The following is a 20,784-nucleotide window of genomic DNA, read 5'->3' as shown; positions in this document are numbered from 1 at the left end:
CAACCACTGCATTATGCTAAAAAAAAATGTGGTAAAATAATTGCGGTAAAAAAAAAAAAAAATTAAAAAACAGGATACCTATACACTGAATATCACAAAAGCACAACGCCACCCATGAGAAAATGCTGTGAATGAAGTGTCTCGATGGGGAAGATGGGGGCAGGGGTCGGTGGGGAAGCCATGGGTTTTGGCAGGTGTGGGGACGCTATTTGTCACATGGTACTGCAGTGTGCGACTGTCCACGTCACATGGTACACGGTTTGTGTGTCTGGCTGAAACTGGATCATGGGATCGGTAGACGGGGGTCTAATGTCCACCTCTGACACTTCCCTTGGGTGACAGTTACTGGATGAAGCGCCTGTGTGAATAACGCATGTGCACTTTGCTGTGTGCTGCAGCACCGCCGAGGCTTTCCTCAGTGTTGAGGGCAGTGCCTGCCCAGAGCTGGTGTCTGCTCAATGGGCGCAGGCGACGAGTCTGACGGAGCAAGAGTCTGAATAGAGCAGCGTGTTGCAGGAGCCTGGGAGGCAGCCACTGGACACGAACTCCAGAAGGCCCAGAACTAGAGATTCCAGGAGGACGGGGAGAAGGAAGATTAGAGGGAGACGGGGAGCTGGAAGGCGGGGGTGGCGCCCTACAGAATGCTCCACTGTTGGAGGACCAGACCGGTGCAGCATCTCTCACTGGAGAACCACGAGAGCTGCCCCGCGAGTAATCCCAGCTCCTGCAGGCCTCAACTGGAGCACCCCACCAGCAACCTGTGCAGGAGAGAAATACTGTCTAGCACCGCTGAGGGGCCCTTCCTTCATCCCTTGGGCTCCAGGGCTAGAATTCCAGGTGATAAGACACGTTGAGCCCCTCCCCCTCCCACCAGTGACGAGTTTCTAGCGTGTGTAATGAAAGGCTCAGTGTTCATTTCTGAAAATCAACGTTAACATAGATCGACATATGGGGCTCTTCACCTTTGACCAGCCCCCTACTCCATGCGCTATATTGGTGAGTGGCTCTTGATTACAAAAATATACTTATTATGATTATTATTGAAAAAATACATAATACAACTAATTGTTTTACTTTTAGGAAAGTATATCTAGTATTAAAACGGTCATACAAATATAATCACACTACGATCATTCTTAGTAAATACTAGTATTTGAATCTATTAGTTATTTCTGCTTTGACCCATGGGGAAACATCTGCTGAACTGCACTGCCATCTAGTGGCCAAAGTGCACATTTGAGGATTCGTTAAATGTAGGTTATTACCGTACAATGTATATGTAAACTATTCATATCACTACATCATACCTCTCCAACGGGAACCAGCAACACTACCTCTATCCCTGCTTTCCTATTTTTGAGGGTGGTTTTGCGCAGCCACTAAGCTGCCATCGTAACTCTGATCTGGTGACCAGAAGCTTCCCGGTCAGAGGCAGCGACTGGGAGGACTCCTGCTAACACTCACTGCCCTGGAGCCTCAGAGTGGAAGAGACACCACCAGGCACTGCCAGGGTCTGTCCTGCCTCCTGCGCCAACAGCCCTCCGCCGGGTCCGACAGCGCTCCACCTTTCCCCAGAGTCGAGTCTTCTGGTGAATGCTCCAGTCTCTTCTTAGACAAGAGCTGGATGGAGCGCAGAGGTCTTGGTGTCAACCCAGCTAAAGGCGTGTGAAATGCCACCCCCCACAACAAAAACAACTATTTCATCTGGTCGTGTTCAGCATAGGAATTGGACTGGAACAAGGCAGAGCAGCGTCCTGGGAACGCTTGTCTTGCGAGGGCCCTGCTCTGTCCCAAGGCCCCACCCGGATCTATTCTGCCAGAGACCTGCTCTGTCCCAAGGCCCCACCCGGATCTATCCTGCGAGAGCCCTGCTCTGTCCCAAGGCCCCACCCGGATCTATTCTGCCAGAGACCTGCTCTGTCCCAAGGCCCCACCCGGATCTATCCTGCGAGAGCCCTGCTCTGTCCCAAGGCCCCACCCGGATCTATTCTGCCAGAGACCTGCTCTGTCCCAAGGCCCCACCCGGATCTATCCTGCGAGAGCCCTGCTCTGTCCCAAGGCCCCACCCGATCTATACTGCGAGAGCCTTGCTCTGTCCCAAGGCCCATCCCGGATCTATCCTACGAGAGCCCTGCTCTGTCCCACCCGGATCTATCCTGCGAGAGCCTTGCTCTGTCCCAAGGCCCCACCCGGATCTATCCTACGAGAGCCCTGCTCTGTCCCACCCGGATCTATCCTGCGAGAGCCCTGCTCTGTCCCAAGGCCCCACCCGGATCTATCCTACGAGAGCCCTGCTCTGTCCCAAGGCCCCACCCGGATCTATCCTGCGAGAGCCCTGCTCTGTCCCAAGGCCCCACCCGGATCTATTCTGCCAGAGACCTGCTCTGTCCCAAGGCCCCACCCGGATCTATCCTGCGAGAGCCCTGCTCTGTCCCAAGGCCCCACCCGGATCTATTCTGCCAGAGCCCTGCTCTGTCCCAAGACCCCACCCGGATCTATTCTGCCAGAGATTAGCTCCCTCCCCACCCGGATCTATCCTGCGAGAGCCCTGCTCTGTCCCAAGGCCCCACCCGGATCTATCCTGCCAGAGCCCTGCTCCGTCCCCACCCGGATCTATCCTGCCAGAGCCCTGCTCTGTCCCAAGGCCCCACCCGGATCTATTCTGCCAGAGACCTGCTCTGTCCCAAGGCCCCAGCCGGATCTATCCTGCCAGAGACCTGCTCTGTCCCAAGGCCCCAGCCGGATCTATCCTGCCAGAGACCTGCTCTGTCCCCACCCTATCCTGTGAGAGCCCTGCTCTGTCCCAAGGCCCCACCCGGATCTATCCTGCGAGAGCCCTGCTCTGTCCCAAGGCCCATCCCGGATCTATCCTACGAGAGCCCTGCTCTGTCCCCAAGGCCCCACCCGGATCTATCCTGCGAGAGCCCTGCTCTGTCCCAAGGCCCCACCCAGATCTATCCTGCGAGAGCCCTGCTCTGTCCCAAGGCCCCACCCGGATCTATCCTGCGAGAGCCCTGCTCTGTCCCAAGGCCCCACCCAGATCTATTCTGCCAGAGCCCTGCTCTGTCCCAAGGCCCCGCCCGGATCTATCCTGCCAGAGCCCTGCTCCGTCCCCACCCGGATCTATCCTGCGAGAGCCCTGCTCTGTCCCAAGGCCCCACCCGGATCTATTCTGCGAGAGCCCGGCTCTGTCCCAAGGCCCCACCCGGATCTATCCTGCGAGAGCCCGGCTCTGTCCCAAGGCCCCACCCGGATCTATCCTGCCAGAGACCTGCTCCGTCCCAAGGCCCCACCCGGATCTATCCTGCCAGAGACCTGCTCTGTCCCCACCCAGATCTATCCTGCGAGAGCCCTGCTGTCCCAAGGCCCCACCCGGATCTATTCTGCGAGAGTCCTGCTCTGTCCCCACCCGGATCTATTCTGCCAGAGCCTTGCTCTGTCCCCACCGGGATCTATTCTGCCAGAGACCTGCTCTGTCCCAAGGCCCCACCCAGATCTATCCTGCGAGAGCCCTGCTCTGTCACCACCTGGATCTTTTCTGCGAGAGCCCTGCTCTCTCCCAAGGCCCCACCATGACCAATCCTGCGAGAGCCATGCTCTGTCCCAAGGCCCCCACCGCCCCCGGATATATTCTGCGAGAGCCCTGCTCTGTTCCAGGGCCCCACCCGGATCTATCATGCGAGAGCCCTGCTCTGTCCCAAGGCCCCACTCGGATCTATTCTCAAGCAGAGCTCTTGTGTGCAGGCGCAGCCCACCCCTGAATGGCTCAGTGCAGGAGCCTGGCTGCAAAGCCTCACATACAGATTAGCAGCCCTCCACACTCGGGTATATGGCTTGCAATTCACAGACATTTTGTTAGGGGGGGGGTGGAGTATTTTGACTAATGAAAACAGCAGAGCACAACTTCCATTATTTGCTCAAAAGGGTTTCTTGCTGAATCACCATCAGAAAGGTTTACAATTGCTCTGTCCCAAGGCCCCACCCGGATCTATACTGCCAGAGACCTGCTCTGTCCCACCTGCTCTGTCCCAAGGCCCCACCCGGATCTATTCTGCGAGAACCCTGCTCTGTCCCAAGGCCCCACCCAGGTCTATTCTGCCAGAGCCCTACTCTGTCCCAAGGCCCCGCCCGGATCTATCCTGCGAGAGCCCTGCATGGTCCCAAGGCCCCACCCGGATCTATTCTGCGAGAGCCCGGCTCTGTCCCAAGGCCCCACCCGGATCTATCCTGCGAGAGCCTTGCTCTGTCCCAAGGCCCCACCCGGATCTATCCTGCCAGAGACCTGCTCCGTCCCCACCCAGATCTATCCTACGAGAGCCCTGCTCTGTCCCAAGGCCCCACCCAGATCTATCCTGCGAGAGCCCTGCTCTGTCACCACCTGGATCTATCCTGCGAGAGGCCTGCTCTGTCCTAAGGCCCCACCCGGATCTATTCTGCGAGAGCCCGGCTCTGTCCCAAGGCCCCACCCGGATCTATCCTGCGAGAGACCTGCTCCGTCCCCACCCGGATCTATCCTACAAGAGCCTTGCTCTGTCCCAAGACCCCACCCGGATCTATCCTGCCAGAGACCTGCTACGTCCCCACCCAGATCTATCCTACGAGAGCCCTGCTCTGTCCCAAGACCCCACCCGGATATATTCTGCCAGAGACCTGCTCTGTCCCAAGGCCCCACCCAGATCTATCCTGCGAGAGCCCTGCTCTGTCACCACCTGGATCCATCCTGCGAGAGCCCTGCTCTGTTCCAAGGCCCCGCCCGGATCTATTCTGAGAGAGCCCTGCTCTGTCTCAAGGCCCCACCCGGATCTATCCTGCGAGAGCCCTGCTCTGTCCCACCTGCTCTGTCCCAAGGCCCCACCCGGATATATTCTGCTAGAACCCTGCTCTGTCCCAAGGCCCCACCCGGATCTATTCTGCGAGAGTCCTGCTCTGTCCCCACCCGGATCTATTCTGCGAGAGTCCTGCTCTGTCCTCACCCGGATCTATTCTGCGAGAGTCCTGCTCTGTCCCCACCCTAATCTATTCTGCGAGAGCCCTGCTCTGTCCCCACCCTAATCTATTCTGAGAGAGCCCTGCTCTGTCCCCACCCTAATCTATTCTGAGAGCCCTGCTCTGTCCCCACCCGGATCTATTCTGCGAGAGCCCTGCTCTGTCCCCACCCGGATCTATTCTGCGAGAGCCCTGCTCTGTCCCCACCGGGATCTATTCTGCCTGAGCCCTGCTGTCCCAAGGCCCCACCCGGATCTATTCTGCGAGAGTCCTGCTCTGTCCCCACCCGGATCTATTCTGCCAGAGCCTTGCTGTCCCCACCGGGATCTATTCTGCCAGAGACCTGCTCTGTCCCAAGGCCCCACCCAGATCTATCCTGCGAGAGCCCTGCTCTGTCACCACCTGGATCTTTTCTGCGAGAGCCCTGCTCTCTCCCAAGGCCCCACCATGATCAATCCTGCGAGAGCCCTGCTCTGTCCCAAGGCCCCCACCGCCCCCGGATATATTCTGCGAGAGCCCTGCTCTGTTCCAGGGCCCCACCCGGATCTATCATGCGAGAGCCCTCTGTCCGAAGGCCCCACTCGGATCTATTCTCAAGCAGAGCTCTTGTGCGCACGCGCAGCCCACCCCTGAATGGCTCAGTGCGGGAGCCTGGCTGCAAAGCCTCACATACAGATTAGCAGCCCTCCACACTCGGGTATATGGCTTGCAATTCACAGACATTTTGTTAGGGGGGGGGGGAGGTGGAGTATTGTGACTAATGAAAACAGCAGAGCACAACTTCCATTATTTGCTCAAAAGGGTTTCTTGCTGAATCACCATCAGAAAGGTTTACAATTGCTCTGTCCCAAGGCCCCACCCGGATCTATACTGCCAGAGACCTGCCCCGTCCCCACCCGGATCTATCCTGCGAGAGCCCTGCTCTGTCCCACCTGCTCTGTCCCAAGGCCCCACCCGGATCTATTCTGCGAGAACCCTGCTCTGTCCCAAGGCCCCACCCAGATCTATTCTGCCAGAGCCCTGCTCTGTCCCAAGGCCCCGCCCGGATCTATCCTGCGAGAGCCCTGCATGGTCCCAAGGCCCCACCCGGCTCTATCCTGCGAGAGCCCGGCTCTGTCCCAAGGCCCAACCCGGATCTATCCTGCGAGAGCCCTGCTCTGTCCCAAGGCCCCACCCAGATCTATCCTGCGAGAGCCCTGCTCTGTCACCACCTGATCTATCCTGCGAGAGGCCTGCTCTGTCCTAAGACCCCACCCGGATCTATTCTGCGAGAGCCCGGCTCTGTCCCAAGGCCCCACCCGGATCTATCCTGCGAGAGACCTGCTCCGTCCCCACCCGGATCTATCCTACAAGAGCCTTGCTCTGTCCCAAGACCCCACCCGGATATATTCTGCCAGAGACCTGCTCTGTCCCAAGGCCCCAACCAGATCTATCCTGCGAGAGCCCTGCTCTGTCACCACCTGGATCCATCCTGCGAGAGCCCTGCTCTGTTCCAAGGCCCCACCCGGATCTATTCTGAGAGAGCCCTGCTCTGTCCCAAGGCCCCACCCGGATCTATCCTGCGAGAGCCCTGCTCTGTCCCACCTGCTCTGTCCCAAGGCCCCACCCGGATCTATTCTGCTAGAACCCTGCTCTGTCCCAAGGCCCCACCCGGATCTATTCTGCGAGAGTCCTGCTCTGTCCCCACTCGGATCTATTCTGCGAGAGCCCTGCTCTGTCCCCACCCTAATCTATTCTGCGAGAGCCCTGCTCTGTCCCCACCCTAATCTATTCTGAGAGAGCCCTGCTCTGTCCCCACCCTAATCTATTCTGAGAGAGCCCTGCTCTGTCCCCACCCTAATCTATTCTGCGAGAGCCCTGCTCTGTCCCCACCCGGATCTATTCTGAGAGAGCCTTGCTCTGTCCCCACCGGGATCTATTCTGCCTGAGCCCTGCTCTGTCCCAAGGCTCCACCCGATCTATTCTGAGAGAGCCCTGCTCTGTCCAAAGGCCCCCACGCCCCGGATATATTCTGCGAGAGCCCTGCTCTGTCCCAGGGCCCCACCCGGATCTATCCTGCGAGAGCCCTGCTCTGTCCCAAGGCCCCACTCGGATCTATTCTGAGAGAGCCCTGCTCTGTCCCAAGGCCCCACCCGGATCTATTCTGCGAGAGCCTTGCTCTGTCCCCACCGGGATCTATTCTGCCAGAGACCTGCTCTGTCCCAAGGCCCCACCCAGATCTATCCTGCGAGAGCCCTGCTCTGTCAAAACCTGGATCTTTTCTGCGAAAGCCCTGCTCTGTCCCAAGGCCCCACCATGATCAATCTTGCGAGAGCCCTGCTCTGTCCCACCTGCTCTGTCCCAAGGCCCCACTCGGATCTATCCTGCGAGAGCCCTGCTCTGTCCCAAGGCCCCACCCGAATCTATTCTCAAGCAGAGCTCTTGTGTGCACGCGCAGCCCACCCCTGAATGGCTCAGTGCGGGAGCCTAGCTGCAAAGCCTCACATACCGATTAGCAGCCCTCCACACTCGGGTATATGGCTTGCAATTCACAGACATTTTGTTAGGGGGAATATTGTGACTAATGAAAACAGCAGAGTGCAACTTCCATTATTTGCTCAAAAGGGTTTCTTGCTGAATCACCATCAGAAAGGTTTACAATTTAAAATGTGGGGCATTCCTATGTTCCCATAATGCCATCCAGCAGACCAGGGTGCCGCGTGCAGAGCTTCATCTACTTACTATTCCAGTGGTCGCGTGCATTAGGAGCTTGACAGCCCAATAAGGGCGGAGACGCAAACACACACCATAAGCCTGTGAAACAGCAGTAGCAATAGATGACTTTAGGAGCCTCTGGCTTTCCTATGTAGTGAGGAAGGCCTTCTCATAACCGGCAAGATGTCATTATCAATTACATACAGGGATTCAAGTAGCATGGGGCCGTGCCCCAAGCAGTACTGGGCATGGCCTAAATGTGGGGCGGGGTCAGACTTACCGATTTGGTTTGTAGTCATAAAATCGAAAGTAATAATGTCGAAAGTGAAAATATAGAAAAAATAATGTCAAAAAAACAAAAGTCAAATTTCTTTTTCATTACGTTTTTTTTTCGAAATGGGGGGGGGGGGTTCCCCCCAATCTCCCTTTTTTGTATTTGTTTTTTATTTTACCCCTTTTTTTTTTACTAACCAAACCCAAAAAAAACATAAATAAAAAAATAAAACATTCGACTTTTCTTTTTTTCGACATTTTGTTTTCAACATTGACATTCAACCTTATTGTTTCGACTTTTTGACTGCACACACCAATATGAGCTATTCATATCACATCAAAGTGCATTATGGGTATTGCTAGGCCTCTGTTCAGGTAGAACAGTGAAATGCCTACTCTGACTGAACCTACATGCATGTAATGTGACTGGAAGGCGCTACACTGCCTTGACGCAGTCCACACATCCTTTTGTTACCTGGGAACACACAACCCTGCCTAAGCCAGCTTCCAGGAAAGGCCACCTTTACAGTGCTGGCAGCGAGAAGGTGACCGCAGCAGGCTGGCCTGGTGTGGCCAACTCATGTTCAGTCCAACGCTAACAAACCTGACATTCCTACGCGGCAGCTACCTTCGGTCATTGTTGCATTTACTTCCTGCTGGAGATCATTGCTGTGGTGCTGCCCCTTTAAGGGCACATGCACGCGGTGGAGTGACGTTACATTACGCCACGTCCATTATAAATAAATGGGGCATTCCTGGCCGCGTCAGAGCGACCGGGGAGCCTGAACCAAGAACAGCTGAATCTGCGTGTGTCTGTAGGCGGGAGGGGTCTCACGGCACTCTGATTGGAACCGGAGAGATACAACAATTGCTACTTTTATTCTTGAAGCTCCAGAGTGTAGAACTGTGCTGCCCACATTCTGCCTTTAAACAGTGCGAACCCATAGTGTCTGCTACCAACTCCCTTAATGTGTAAAGCCAGCAGCATTCATGACAGCCACGTAAGACCTTGGAGAGGTCGGAACATTAGAGAACTCACCAGGCAGCCTGGTGGGCTCCGGCGGCGTTGCAGGTCTTCATCACAATAAAGGCATCGCTGCAGATCTTCTGGGCCTCGTAGCGTGCCAAGGCACAGCAGCGCGACTGGCTGTTGGCTCTCTTATCACCCTGCACACGAATGCTCACGGTCAGCTGTTTTGCCACCCGGTTGTTCTGTTTGGGAGAAAACAGGAGATGAGAGAGGACATTAATGACATTGGCACAACCAGATACCACCAACTTTAACCCTTCTCTCTTGACAGTCTTCAAAAACCTACTTGGTCACACAAAATTGAAACGGACAGGTGATTAGGACAGGTGATGAGGACAGGGAAGGTGAAACCCTACACAAGGGGTCTGAATCTGTGGGTCTCCAGATATCCTGGAGTAGGACTCAGATGATCCCTCATCACAGAGGAAGCTGGCTGGGGCTGATGGCAGTTGTAATCCAAAACACCTGCAGTCAACAAAGACCCCTTACCTACACCCACCACCAAGGGCGAATTTCCTTTTTATTTTTAAATTAGGTGTTATATGATTAAAATTAAACCTTATATACTGCATACACATTAAACAAACATATTGCATTTTACATCAAAACAGAAGAGAATTCTCATAAATGTGCCAATTCCTCTCTACCTTAGAGACCCCCCAGCTCTGTTGCTGAGCTTTGGGACTTTGTGCTTTTAATTCTATTTGTTTTCTGTGTTTCTTTTGGTTTTTGGAGTCTGACAAACTCCATAGGCATCTTTTTGCATTATGTCACACAGCACCTTCAGTGCAGTGACACAGGGAAGTCTTTTAGATTTTTCAAGGTTTAAATACCTTCTCTTGGACTAACTACTGTTTCCAAGAGCAGTAAAGTGAAATTGACTTTATATTGTAACTGTCTAGACCCAGCACATACTAGCTTACACTAAGTTGCTGGAGGGGTTACTTAGTAGCCCCTTTGTCTAGCTTCTCATGTAAAACATTTTATGTAACCCTTTACCCAATTAATGGCTGGTGGCATTGGTTACTTTTTACTAACGTATTGTATTTTTACAACGGGCTGCGCTCGCAGCCACAGTGAAGCACCCATGGGTGCCATTTTTGACAAAATGGCCCCAGTCTTCTTTTTTTCGCCATTTCTTGTTGTTTTGGTCCTTCTTGAGATTTACTCTGCACGTCAAACCAGGTTTGGTCCCTTTGTTAGTTTTGTCTTTGGCGGGCTTCACGAGTGAAACCCGCCTCTATCTCCAGGGTGTCTGGTGGGGGCAGGAAGTGAGGGAGGTGCCACAAACTCCCTGTGTAGTCTCCTAGGAGACAGGAATGCACTCCTACGTGATTGGCTGGCTGGCTGTCCGGCAAGGACAGCCACCCTGCTGAGTGACTGACAGCTAGGCTGGAATGAATGGGAGAAACCTGCATAAAAGGCGAGGCTTTTTGGCTTGGAAGGCAGCGTCGACCACTGGACGAAGGAATCCGAAAAAGAACTTGAAGAGGACGCCTGCTGCAACTCCTGGATCGTTGGTTTGCCCGGTGAAGCCCTGCTGCTGTGCTGAAGCTCCAAATTCGTATCGACAGAGAAGCCCTGCAAGGACGACTTCACCCCTTGAGCTGGTGGGACCAATCCCCTCCAAAGTAAGACACCTGGGCATCCTCTTGAAGCTGGTTGAATTTACAATGCAGTCGCTGCTGGAATCGAATTTCCAGGGAGAGGAACAACAGTTGCTTTTAAGTTGGTCAAGAGCTCCAGGAAGCTCCTCCGGACTCCCAGGAAGCCGGACTGACCGAGCCCGAGCAAGGAAAGCCCATCTCGACAGCCAGGAACCACGGTGTTGCGGTAGCCGCGAGGAGCTGAAACACCAAAGTGCCACTTGTTTGAAGTTTGAATTTTGCCGGTTGCCGTAGGTGACCGTCCTGTTGTGGTGCAGGCGTCCCCAGAGGTCCTCCCTCTTGTCCCCACGACTGAGGCCCAGGAACAACAGGATCTGCAGAGCTGAACAGGAACAGAGGTCATCTGTTACATCTTTTCTTCAACCTAAAGGTACTGTAAAGTCTGAGAGAACTTACCTCTCACTGTATATCTGCTTGCTCTTCTACTTCACAAGTCTCCCGGCTTGTGGCCCTACATTTGATTCTTCTTTTTCACCAAAGACTTCTAAAAACATTGTGCAAAGACTTTTTACTCACCTGCAAGAAGTGCTTCAGCTACATAGACTTTTGCCCATTGACATTGGTTTAGCCTGGTTCCCTGACGGACTCTTCTTTCCTCTCATCTGTTATTGTGTTGCACCTATCCTTCCAGGAAGGCGTTACCTTTCTTTTGACACTCAAAGCCTACGCTGAATGTAACAGTAATATATTAATGTCCACAGTGTCCTAGCTATTTAAGTCACCTCTGGGTGTAGGAACTGCCAGTGTGCCATTCCCAATGGGTCTTTAGTGATTCTGAGAAACCTAAGAGAGGATTTCTGAAGTGTATTTGAGTGTTGCTTTCATATTGCTCCTTCTGAAGAAGTCTTGTTTAAATGATTGATAAACAAATTAATAATTGTTTTATCAAGAATCCTTGAGTATCAGTGTTTATTTGAATACTTGTCACTGTGAATCTCCGTAACTCCACTACTTCTCACATTGACCCTTCTTGAAATAAACCTGGCTGCTAGGCCACACTACCACAAGTCCCACTTGGAGGTAAGACTTTAGTAAGTTATCCCAGTGGTTTGTAGATCTCCCAACTCTTAATATCAGTATGTACTGCTCAGAAACTTTGGTAGAGTGGCAGAGCAATCAGGCTTATTTTAAGAGGAAGATGTGAGCTGTAGGTAAGTACACTGAACCCAGTGAGTAAAGCACATCAGACAAATGTATATTAAAATATAGATTTATTATATTTACACAAGAGTCACTGTTAAATACTTGGCACAATAAACACACATAGGCATACTTTACAATACTTTTCAAAGTGTCACTTCTGAGTTGATACTCGTTTAACACACACAATTTAACACACACAGTTTGACAGTTCTACTGGTAATACCGCCCACCCACAAAATCATATGGAAATTGTATTTAGTCTGTATACAGACATAAATAAGACAGTGATTTTTGGGAAGCAAAACAGTTGGTTGGCCTTATCCTTCAGGCTCTAGAGGCAGTTTCACAGCACAGCAAGTATTTTAATGTCCAAAACGCAACCCTAGCTAAAAGGCAGTTCGTAGGGGGCTTAAAAGTCTTGCAAAGCAGTAGAAATCAAATGTTCCTGTGGATACTTTCTAGTCTCTAGGAAGGAAGATACAAGAAGGCTTAACCAATATTTCAGACCCTGTTGAAGGACTCGATAAGGGGACACAAGCATCGGCTTGAGTCAGAGGTAAGAGGGGGGGCTGCCCTGGATACCTCTACCTGCACGCCAATGCTCTGGAGTGACTTTCTGGAATCAGGAAAGCAATACCTTTTCCCCCCCCACAGTACCTTAGGTTGGAAGAAAATGTTTGTGGTGGATGCTTCACGATGTTGCAGCTCTGGACCCGACCTCCGGATTCCTTGGTCTGATGACGAAAGGTAGGACAATGGACGGGATCTCTCAGCAGCAGTCTTGAGGGAGGACATTTTGGCATGACTTGCATCAACTTCTCGGGTCACTCTGTTGGTGCTGCAGAAAAGGCACGAAAACCGCAAAGGACGCGATTCTTCCAGTCGATCTTCTTAGCCGCACTCTGATGGGGAGGGGGATCTGGGTGGGTTGGATCGGATCTCTGGAGTGCCCTTACGGGTTCAGCAAAGATTTGGACAGATTTGGTCTTTCCACGACGATGCACTCGAAATGGGCAGCAGGTCTCCTGGTATTGGGGTTCCACGGCTCTGGAAACTCACAGGGCCTCGGGAGATGGCTCAAATCAAATGGCGTCTTGGGACTGGTTGTTCCCACCAGCCAGAGGGAAGGAGTCGTCCTCTTAAGAGCTCCTTTGTCGCATAGAAAACAGGTCAGGAATACAGTGGTCGCTTCACAGTGTTGCAAAGGGTCTGCAGGCGGCTCTGGTCGTCTTCTTCGTTTACTTCAGCTTCCAGTGGTCGACTTGCTTTCCACTCCAGAAGCCTCACCTTTTATACAGTTCCAGCACACACTCCTCTGCAATCTCTCACAGCATTTTACAGAAAGGAGCATTTGGCTGTTCAATCAGGACAGCCAGACACCCTGTGGGAGTCAGGCACTCTGGCTGGCAAGGGATGGGGGGGGGGGGGGGGGGTGGAAAACTCCTCCCCCACTTCCTGCCTGCCCAGACATTCTGGAGCCTAGGCGGGGATACCAAAGTGTTCCTGCCAAAGGTAAAACACACACACACACACACACACACAGGCCTCCCCCTTCCAGTAGGATAAAAGAAAGGCTAACAAAAAACAACCATGCTAGTAATGGTGAAAAAAGAAGGGAGGCCCCAAGCTGGTACTTGGGTGCCCCTATTGTGCACTACCGTGGATATGAACATAGCCTGCAGTTTCAAAAATACATAATAGTTGGTAGCACATGTCCACTGCCACCAGCCATAACTAGGTGATTGTCTATGTAACTAAAAAGTCACAGGAGCAGAGAAAAGGGGAATACTAGGTATCCCTTTGGCACTCCACCTAAGGTGGTGTGCGCCAATCTTTCAGACTAAAGTATTTGGAGAGATTAAGAACTGTAGTTACTCTAGGATAAAGAAAAGAATCTCAAAGGAGGAGAAAATACAGATGCCTTTAACTAGAGCGATGGAGAAGAATAGACTCCATAGTAAAGGTAAAATACAAAGAGTAGAGTTCCAAAAGATAGAGCCCATAAGAGTTAATGAGTGGAAAAAGGCTCCACTCATTCAGGATTGAATGAAAAAGCTCCAGAAGTCCAGCAACAAGTGCTGGGGGTCTCACTGGGAGAGGGGATGAAGCATAAAAATGATAAATCTCCCTAACAACAACAAACAGAGCGCGAGGGAGGAATGAATCCCCCGCTTGCAACGAAGGAGTCGAGAAGCAGAGAAGCGCTGAGACGAGCGGAACAGCAAACTCTATTGAATCCAGAACGGAATACCAGAATACCGTGGAGAACACCACCGCTACCGAGCAGATACCACCTCACTCAAGCAAACCCCAAAATGGAGAAGGTACCCGGGTTGCCCATAGTGGGGAGGCGTACCAGAGAGTGAAAGGGGGAGAAGGAAGGATTGCCCTAAACTGCTACCCAACGACACTGCTGGAGGCTGTTAGGGAGAATTCTCATTTTATGGCTAATTTCCCTTACCTAGTGAGCCCCCCCCGCAGCTTTGCTGGATTTCTGGAGTTTATTTTTTCACTTGGTAAGAGTGGGAGCTTTTCCCCCACTTTTACCCATGTTTTGCCATGTGTCTTTTACCTGTTTTTGTGATTGTGGACTCTGGAGTACACCACTTCAGTAGCCCCCCTCTTTTGTGTGTTACACAGCACCTTCAGTGCAGTGACACAGGGTTGTCTTTTAGACTTCCCACCGACTCCATTTCTGGGGCTGACTACAGTCCCCCAGAAAAGGGTAAAGTTGCTATTAACTTTACTTAGTAATTTAACCACAGATCCAGTACACCCCATCTTACATGGAGTACTGGAAAGGGTTACTCCGTATCCCCTTTTATCTGTACCTCCTAGAGCATTGTTTCGCTCTTAACATTTAGACTTGGCTGGTGGCAGGGGTAGCTACCCTAACTTTTCTACCGCGATTATATTATATAAACGTGGTATTGTTTTAGGCTATTATATTAGCCTTGAACTTAAACCTGCTTGACCAAATACATTTTCTTTTGGCTCTGGTCGGGTTTATTCGCCATTTCTTTTTGTTAAAGTCCTCCTTGTGTTTTACTTTGCGTGGCAAACCAGGTTTGCCTCCTTTGTTCACTGTCTTTTGGCAGGCTTCTGCCAAGAAGCCCTCCTCCAGGCGCCTGGGTGTCCAGGTAGGCTGAATGTGAGGGAGGGGTGTAGTCCCCCCCTGCACAGGGTATCCTAGGAAAACCAAGTCGCACTTTGCCATGATTGGCTGAGGTGGTTGTCCGGGCTGGACAACCCCTCTGCTGCGTGATTGCCAGCCAGGCTGTGTGAATGGGGGATTTTCGCATAAAAGGCAGGTCTCTTGTGCTAGAAGTGAGCCGCCACTGGAACTACAAGGAACCGAAGAGAAGCGGCGAAGAAGACGGCTGCTGAAACTACCCCATCCCGGTGAAGCCCTGCTGCAGTCCTGAGCTATCTACCCTTCGACAACCAGAGAAGATCCAGTCCGGAGTCTTCTTCCCTTGAGCCTGGTGGGGATAACCAGCTCATCTTCCACAGCCAGAGGATCCTCTTCTTGGTCGAAATCGCTGCACACTGTTGTAGTGGTCCGGATAGCCACCTGAAGAGCCTCTCCTGTTTTTAAGGAGCGCACCTTTTATTCACCGTCGCTGCTGCCGGCTTCATCCCTGTGTGGTACAGACCCATCCAGACGTCCTTCGCACCGAAGCTCCAGGAACCGTGGGTCTGCAGGAAACCAACAGGAACAACTGCCGTGGCACCAACTTCTTCATTGAATAAGGTACTGTTTCTGCTTGAGGAATTAAGGTGAACCCCTTTTCTTCGCCTCCAAGGCCTTGTTTTCCCCTCCTTATAACTTTTGCTTCCTCTGTTGACAATATCTAAGTACTTCTGGCAACGTTGAATCTTGAACTGTCCGACTGTGTGATCCTCAACAACAGGAACCCGGTTCACTTGACACTGGCTCCGGCCTATTGACTCTTCAATTCCATCAAATAGTGTTCTCTGATTCTGTCTGCCTTGACAAAAGTATTGCCTAGGATTTTTGCCCCCAACTCTCTCTGGTTAACTCAGGCGCTAAGTGTGTTTTTGCCCCGGTAACATTTCTTGACACGGATACGCGATTCTTTAGTAAAACCGAACTGTCATTACTGTCAAAAAGTTATCGCAAGTGTATTCCCGGTAACGTCTTGTTTCATAACACCGGTTTGTTAAAACATAGGGTACTTACCTTGAGTTAGAGTGTACCAAAGTGAATTGGTTGGTTGTAGTGTATTTTACGTGTGGTTTTGAATTATTATAAGTGTTGTGTTTATAATAGATGGTTTAAATGTACTTATATTTTTTAACTGAAACCTTGAGTCAGTGTTTGCTTGAGTCACAGTAATTGTGGTCCCTTTGTGTAATCTCTGCTACTGCTCATATACTCTTGAGATAAGCCTGGCTGCTCTGCTACTGCTACCACTTTAACCTAGTAGTACAGGCTTGTACCAAAGGTAAAACTTGTATTGCCACTTGTAGTCTTAATTGTGTGTAGTGGTCCCTAAGGGCACTGCACAGGATTCTGCCTAACACTGGTGTCAGCGGTGAGGATTTGGAAGTAGAGTGATTACACTTAGAGTGCTGCTATTGCTTGGGTCCAACTAACCACAAGGTTAACACCACCAATTCTATTGAACTGAGAAATCATGTCAAATATGGAAAGCTACACTGAAGAGGGTCTCTTAAACTACACTGCTGAGGTTCTGAGAACTATGTGTAGGGAGAGGAGTCTCTCTGGTAAAGGAAAGAAATCTGAATTGGTTGCAAAGACAATAGGGAAACAAAGTCTGGAGAGTGGGTCAGAAGGGCCTACCCCTCTAGCAAATGTGGATACTGATGTTTCGGATTCTGAGAGTGTTACTTTAGAAGAAGGAAACTCTACAACTCCTTTGCCTGCTCAGAAAGGCCTCTGTCCACAGGGACCCCACAGGTCCTGCACTTACTCCTGAGTTTATTGCACTTGAGAAAATGAGACTTGAATTGGAAGTGAAACGTATTGATGCACAAACTGCCATGAGACAGCAAGAGTTGAGGCTCAGAGAAATGGAGCTGAACCATGAACTAGAGATGAAGAAATTGTCTGTAGAAAATGCTTCTCTCCCAGAGTCTTCTAGGTCTTCCGGCCCTAAGAGACCCTGTATGCCAAAGGAAAGGATTGGTATGTATGAGACTAAACTTGATGTTTTGGATTGGTTAGCAATGTTTGAGTACAATCATGGGATTCAAGGTATCTCAGGGAATCAGGTGATTCCCTGGCTTTTCTCTAGGCTTCCCCCTGCTGCAAGTGATGCTGTAATGGAGTTAGGGGATGAGGATAAACAGGATTAGGAGTGTGTGAAACTAGCATTAATAGCTAGGTTTGGGAAGACCCCTTCCCACTATCTTAAGAGGTTTAGAACCCTCAAAAAGCATGATGGTACCCCTTGGGCTACCGGGGTGTGTGAATGTTTGAAAAATTTAGATGGTTGGGTTAAGGGTTACAAAGTGAACACTTATGAAGGTTTGAGGAATCTTGTGATGTTGGAGTCTATTTTTGATGTCTGCTCTCCTGAGCTTAGACAGCACTTGGTTGATTCAAAGGAGATAGATCCTAAGAAGCTAGCTAAGGCTGCTGACTTGTGGGTTACCAACAGGGCTACTCACAAGGATTCTGGGGCTACTCAGAAAAAGGATGAGGGGAAGCAGCCCAAGAAAGACAACAAAGAGAATTCCAATAACCCCAATCCAAAAGATGGCCCCAAACATAACCAGGGTAAGCCACAAGGGAAACCCAATCAGGCTAGTGTACCAATCGGGTCCCAAACCAGATGGAGGTCAGAACAAGCCCCCTAGAGAGCATTTGGGAACTGCTTTGTTTGTGGGTTAACTGACCATGTGAAAGGAGATCCCAGATGTAAGGGTAAACCTTCAGGGGTCAACACTGTCTCCTTAGCCTTCTCCCAGGCGGATGAAGTACCAATAGCCAGTGGAAACTTTCAGTTGCTAGCTGATGAGCCCATGAGAGTCTCAGCTAGTGTTTCTTTAGTGTCCTTGGGTCTTTGGGAACAACAGAACTTAGATGTCTATAACTCAATCCCAGATAATACTAAAGAGTATTACAAAGATAGTGTTCTTGTGAATGGTCAGGAAACCCCTGCCATCTGAGACACTGGAGCCAGCATACCTTTGGTTGATGAATGTTTTTTCAAGGTAGGGGATGTTGCTAAGGCACCCAAACACCCAACCAAGTTAGCTGAAGGCCCTGTGGAAATGGTCCCCCAATTACCAGCTCTCATCCAGTGTAATGACAGGACTGTCAGAATACCTGTAAGTGTGCAAAATAACATACCTGGGAGGGTCCTGCTGGGTAATGACCTTAAAACTCTTGGAGTTGTGTCTAGTACCCCAGGCTCCCCAGCAGAAGGAAGCAGGAGCTCACTAGGTCTGCAAGGGAGAGAACCTTGAGAGGCTCTCCTGGGGACATGATAGTTTCCTCCATCACCCAAGTCCACAGGACTTACTTACTGCTATTGCAGGTCAGAAAGAGGCAAAGGGGAAACCCAAGTCTGCCAGCAAGAAACCAGCAAGCACTCCTGTGCCCAGAAGGACATCTCCAAGACTGTCCAAAGTCACATCTGTGACTCCTCCACCAGCTGAGGCGGAGTGTGAGGTTCAACCCTGTATGGTTCAGCTAGATACTGAGGAATCAGATCTAGAAGAAGATCCTATTCTGGTAGGAGATCTTGACCCTATTGACCATCCTGAGCTGGCAGTTTTTACTGGCAGAAGGTGGACCCAACAGGGCAGATTTCAGCAAAGGACAAAGAGTGTCCTACCCTTGAAGGTCTTCGCCTACAGGCAGCTTCTCAGCTCAATGGGACTGAGCCTGGGAAGTATAGGTTGCACTGGGAATATGGCCTTTTCTACTGTCATGACCACTGCTTTCAAGGAGTCAGGACCTACCCAACACCCTTGGAAACAGGCTCATAACATGCCTTATCGGCACCAGCAAGTCCCAATAGGGACCTTTTGGACCTTGTCCTGGCACCGGTGGTGCCAGGCTCATAGTAAGGACTCGTCCCGGCACAGGAAACGCCAGGCTCATAACAAGTGTAAAAGTGCTTGGGTGAACCTACCTGAAGCAGACCATGCTGCTTACTTACCAGCCAGATGATGCTTTACTCTCTTCTAACAGGGACTACTTTTCTTTCTGGGTGGGGCAGGCACCACTCCCTGGATCACTGAGGCTGGAACTCTTCTGGAAGCAGGAACTCTTTTACCTGGGCGCGGCTGCGGTGGAAGAAGACACCTAAGTACTCCTATGGGCTATTTAAACCACACCCGATTGGTACCACATGCTTCGCGTTATTCTGCATCTGCAGCAGGACGCTCCCCGTGTCAGCTCCAGCGAATCTTCAGCTCCGGATCCTGTAGTTACGAAAATTACCTGCTGGGAACCAATCTTCAATCTTCAGCAGCTCCTGCAAAACAAAAGGCACAGGTTAGACAAAGGCAAAGTTAGCGCTTCAACTCACCCGAGCCATCGGCAGCATCCAAGTCGTTTTCTTTTCTGCATTCCGCGTCCGGCATCGGGCCTGCAAAGACAAAGAACATTGGTTAGTAACGTTCAGTTACAATACTGCTTACCTGTGTTGCGCTTGCTCCAACTTTGTTCGCGCTGCATTCCGGCACCTGTAAAAACAAAAGGGGACATTAAGGTGCATTCTACGGCCCTAAAGCAGTCTTCCTACTTACGTGCCTTCGAATTCACCATCTTCTTGTTACGCTCTCTGCCACGAATCTGGGAGAGCATCTTCTTTGGCATCGACAGCATCCTAAAAGCAAAAGACATAGACATAAGGAAAAAGACATTTAAAGAGAGCAATCCAAAGAGAACTTTAATACTTACAAGTCACGCTCGTGCAGCAAAACGGCGGCATCGCTCTCACCTTCCCTCTGCAATCAAGAGGCGGAACTCACATCCAGTGAAGTAACTGGACCCAGCGCCCCTGCACAAGACGCAGGATGGAGAGCTCAACATTCACTTACTTAAGGTGAGCACAACAATCATCTGAGTACCACGGGGAGAAAGGGAGAGAGGGGCTAGGAACTTCTCCCATCCTTCCAGCCACTAATACCTTGATTTTCCACTTGCAGACACCTCACTCTGCAGGTCAAGCTTTCGGTGAGTAAGGGGCCAAATCCGGGAGCCAAACGAACCCTACGCCTAACTTTGAAGACGTTTGCAGCGCCCAGCCCAAGACCAGCGCCTCCGAGGGAACCAGGTGAACGTTACATCTACAGTGAACCGACTGAGTCAACCCCTGGAGACTGCAAGAAACTTGTAGTACCTCTAGTGAACTGACTCCAGTTTCTGCAGTTAGCCCACGAGAAACCTTTGGCTGGTCACATAAGTTTTAAGAAGACCAAGGAAAGGCTCTCCCTTTACTTCTACTGGCCTAAAATGGGTTCAGAAGTAGACAAATTCTGCAGGAGCTGCCACATTTCCCAAACCTCTGGCAAGAGTGGAGCCAAGAATGTGGCACCCTTGGTACCTCTCCCAGTGGTGGGAGTTCCTTTTGAGAGGGTTGGGATTGACATTGTTGGTCCTCTCAACCCTCCCACATCTTCAGGCAACAGGTTTATCCTGGTTATAGTGGATCATGCCACTAGATTTCCTGAAGCCATACATATGAGGACTGTTACGGCTCCGGCTGTGGCTAAGGCCCTACTTGGTATTTTTACCAGAGTAGGTTTTCCTAAGGAGGTGATATCTGACAGGGGATCAAATTGTATGTCCCACTACATGCAAGCCATGTGGAAAACCTGTGGGTGGATTGACCTACAAGTTCTCAACTGCCCACCATCCCCAAACTAATGGGTTGGTGGAGAGGTTTAACAGAACTATGAAGAGCATGATAGGTGCTTTAGAGGACCCCCTTAGAAGAAAGCGGGACCTTCTACTGCCATGCCTTCTCTTTGCATATAGAGAAGTCC

At 51.0% G+C, this 20,784-nt stretch overlaps 1 protein-coding gene across 4 annotated transcripts in view; it reads right to left on the bottom strand.

Moving 5' to 3' along the window:
* Nucleotides 1-20,784, bottom strand: part of POLH (DNA polymerase eta) — a 156,656-nt gene that overhangs the window by 27,248 nt on the left and 108,624 nt on the right. For all 4 annotated transcript variants that reach the window (XM_069608831.1, XM_069608832.1, XM_069608833.1 and 1 more), the window contains exon 10: nt 8,993-9,165. In XM_069608831.1, the coding sequence (XP_069464932.1) occupies nt 8,993-9,165 (173 nt within the window). The remainder of the gene's footprint in view (nt 1-8,992; nt 9,166-20,784) is intronic.

Source organism: Ambystoma mexicanum, chromosome 4q (assembly GCF_040938575.1).
Source record: "Ambystoma mexicanum isolate Mex_15411 chromosome 4q, UKY_AmexF1_1, whole genome shotgun sequence".
NCBI classification, from domain to species: domain Eukaryota; kingdom Metazoa; phylum Chordata; class Amphibia; order Caudata; family Ambystomatidae; genus Ambystoma; species Ambystoma mexicanum.
Note: the sequence above shows the minus strand (reverse complement) of the source record. Positions and strands in the feature narration are given on the sequence as shown.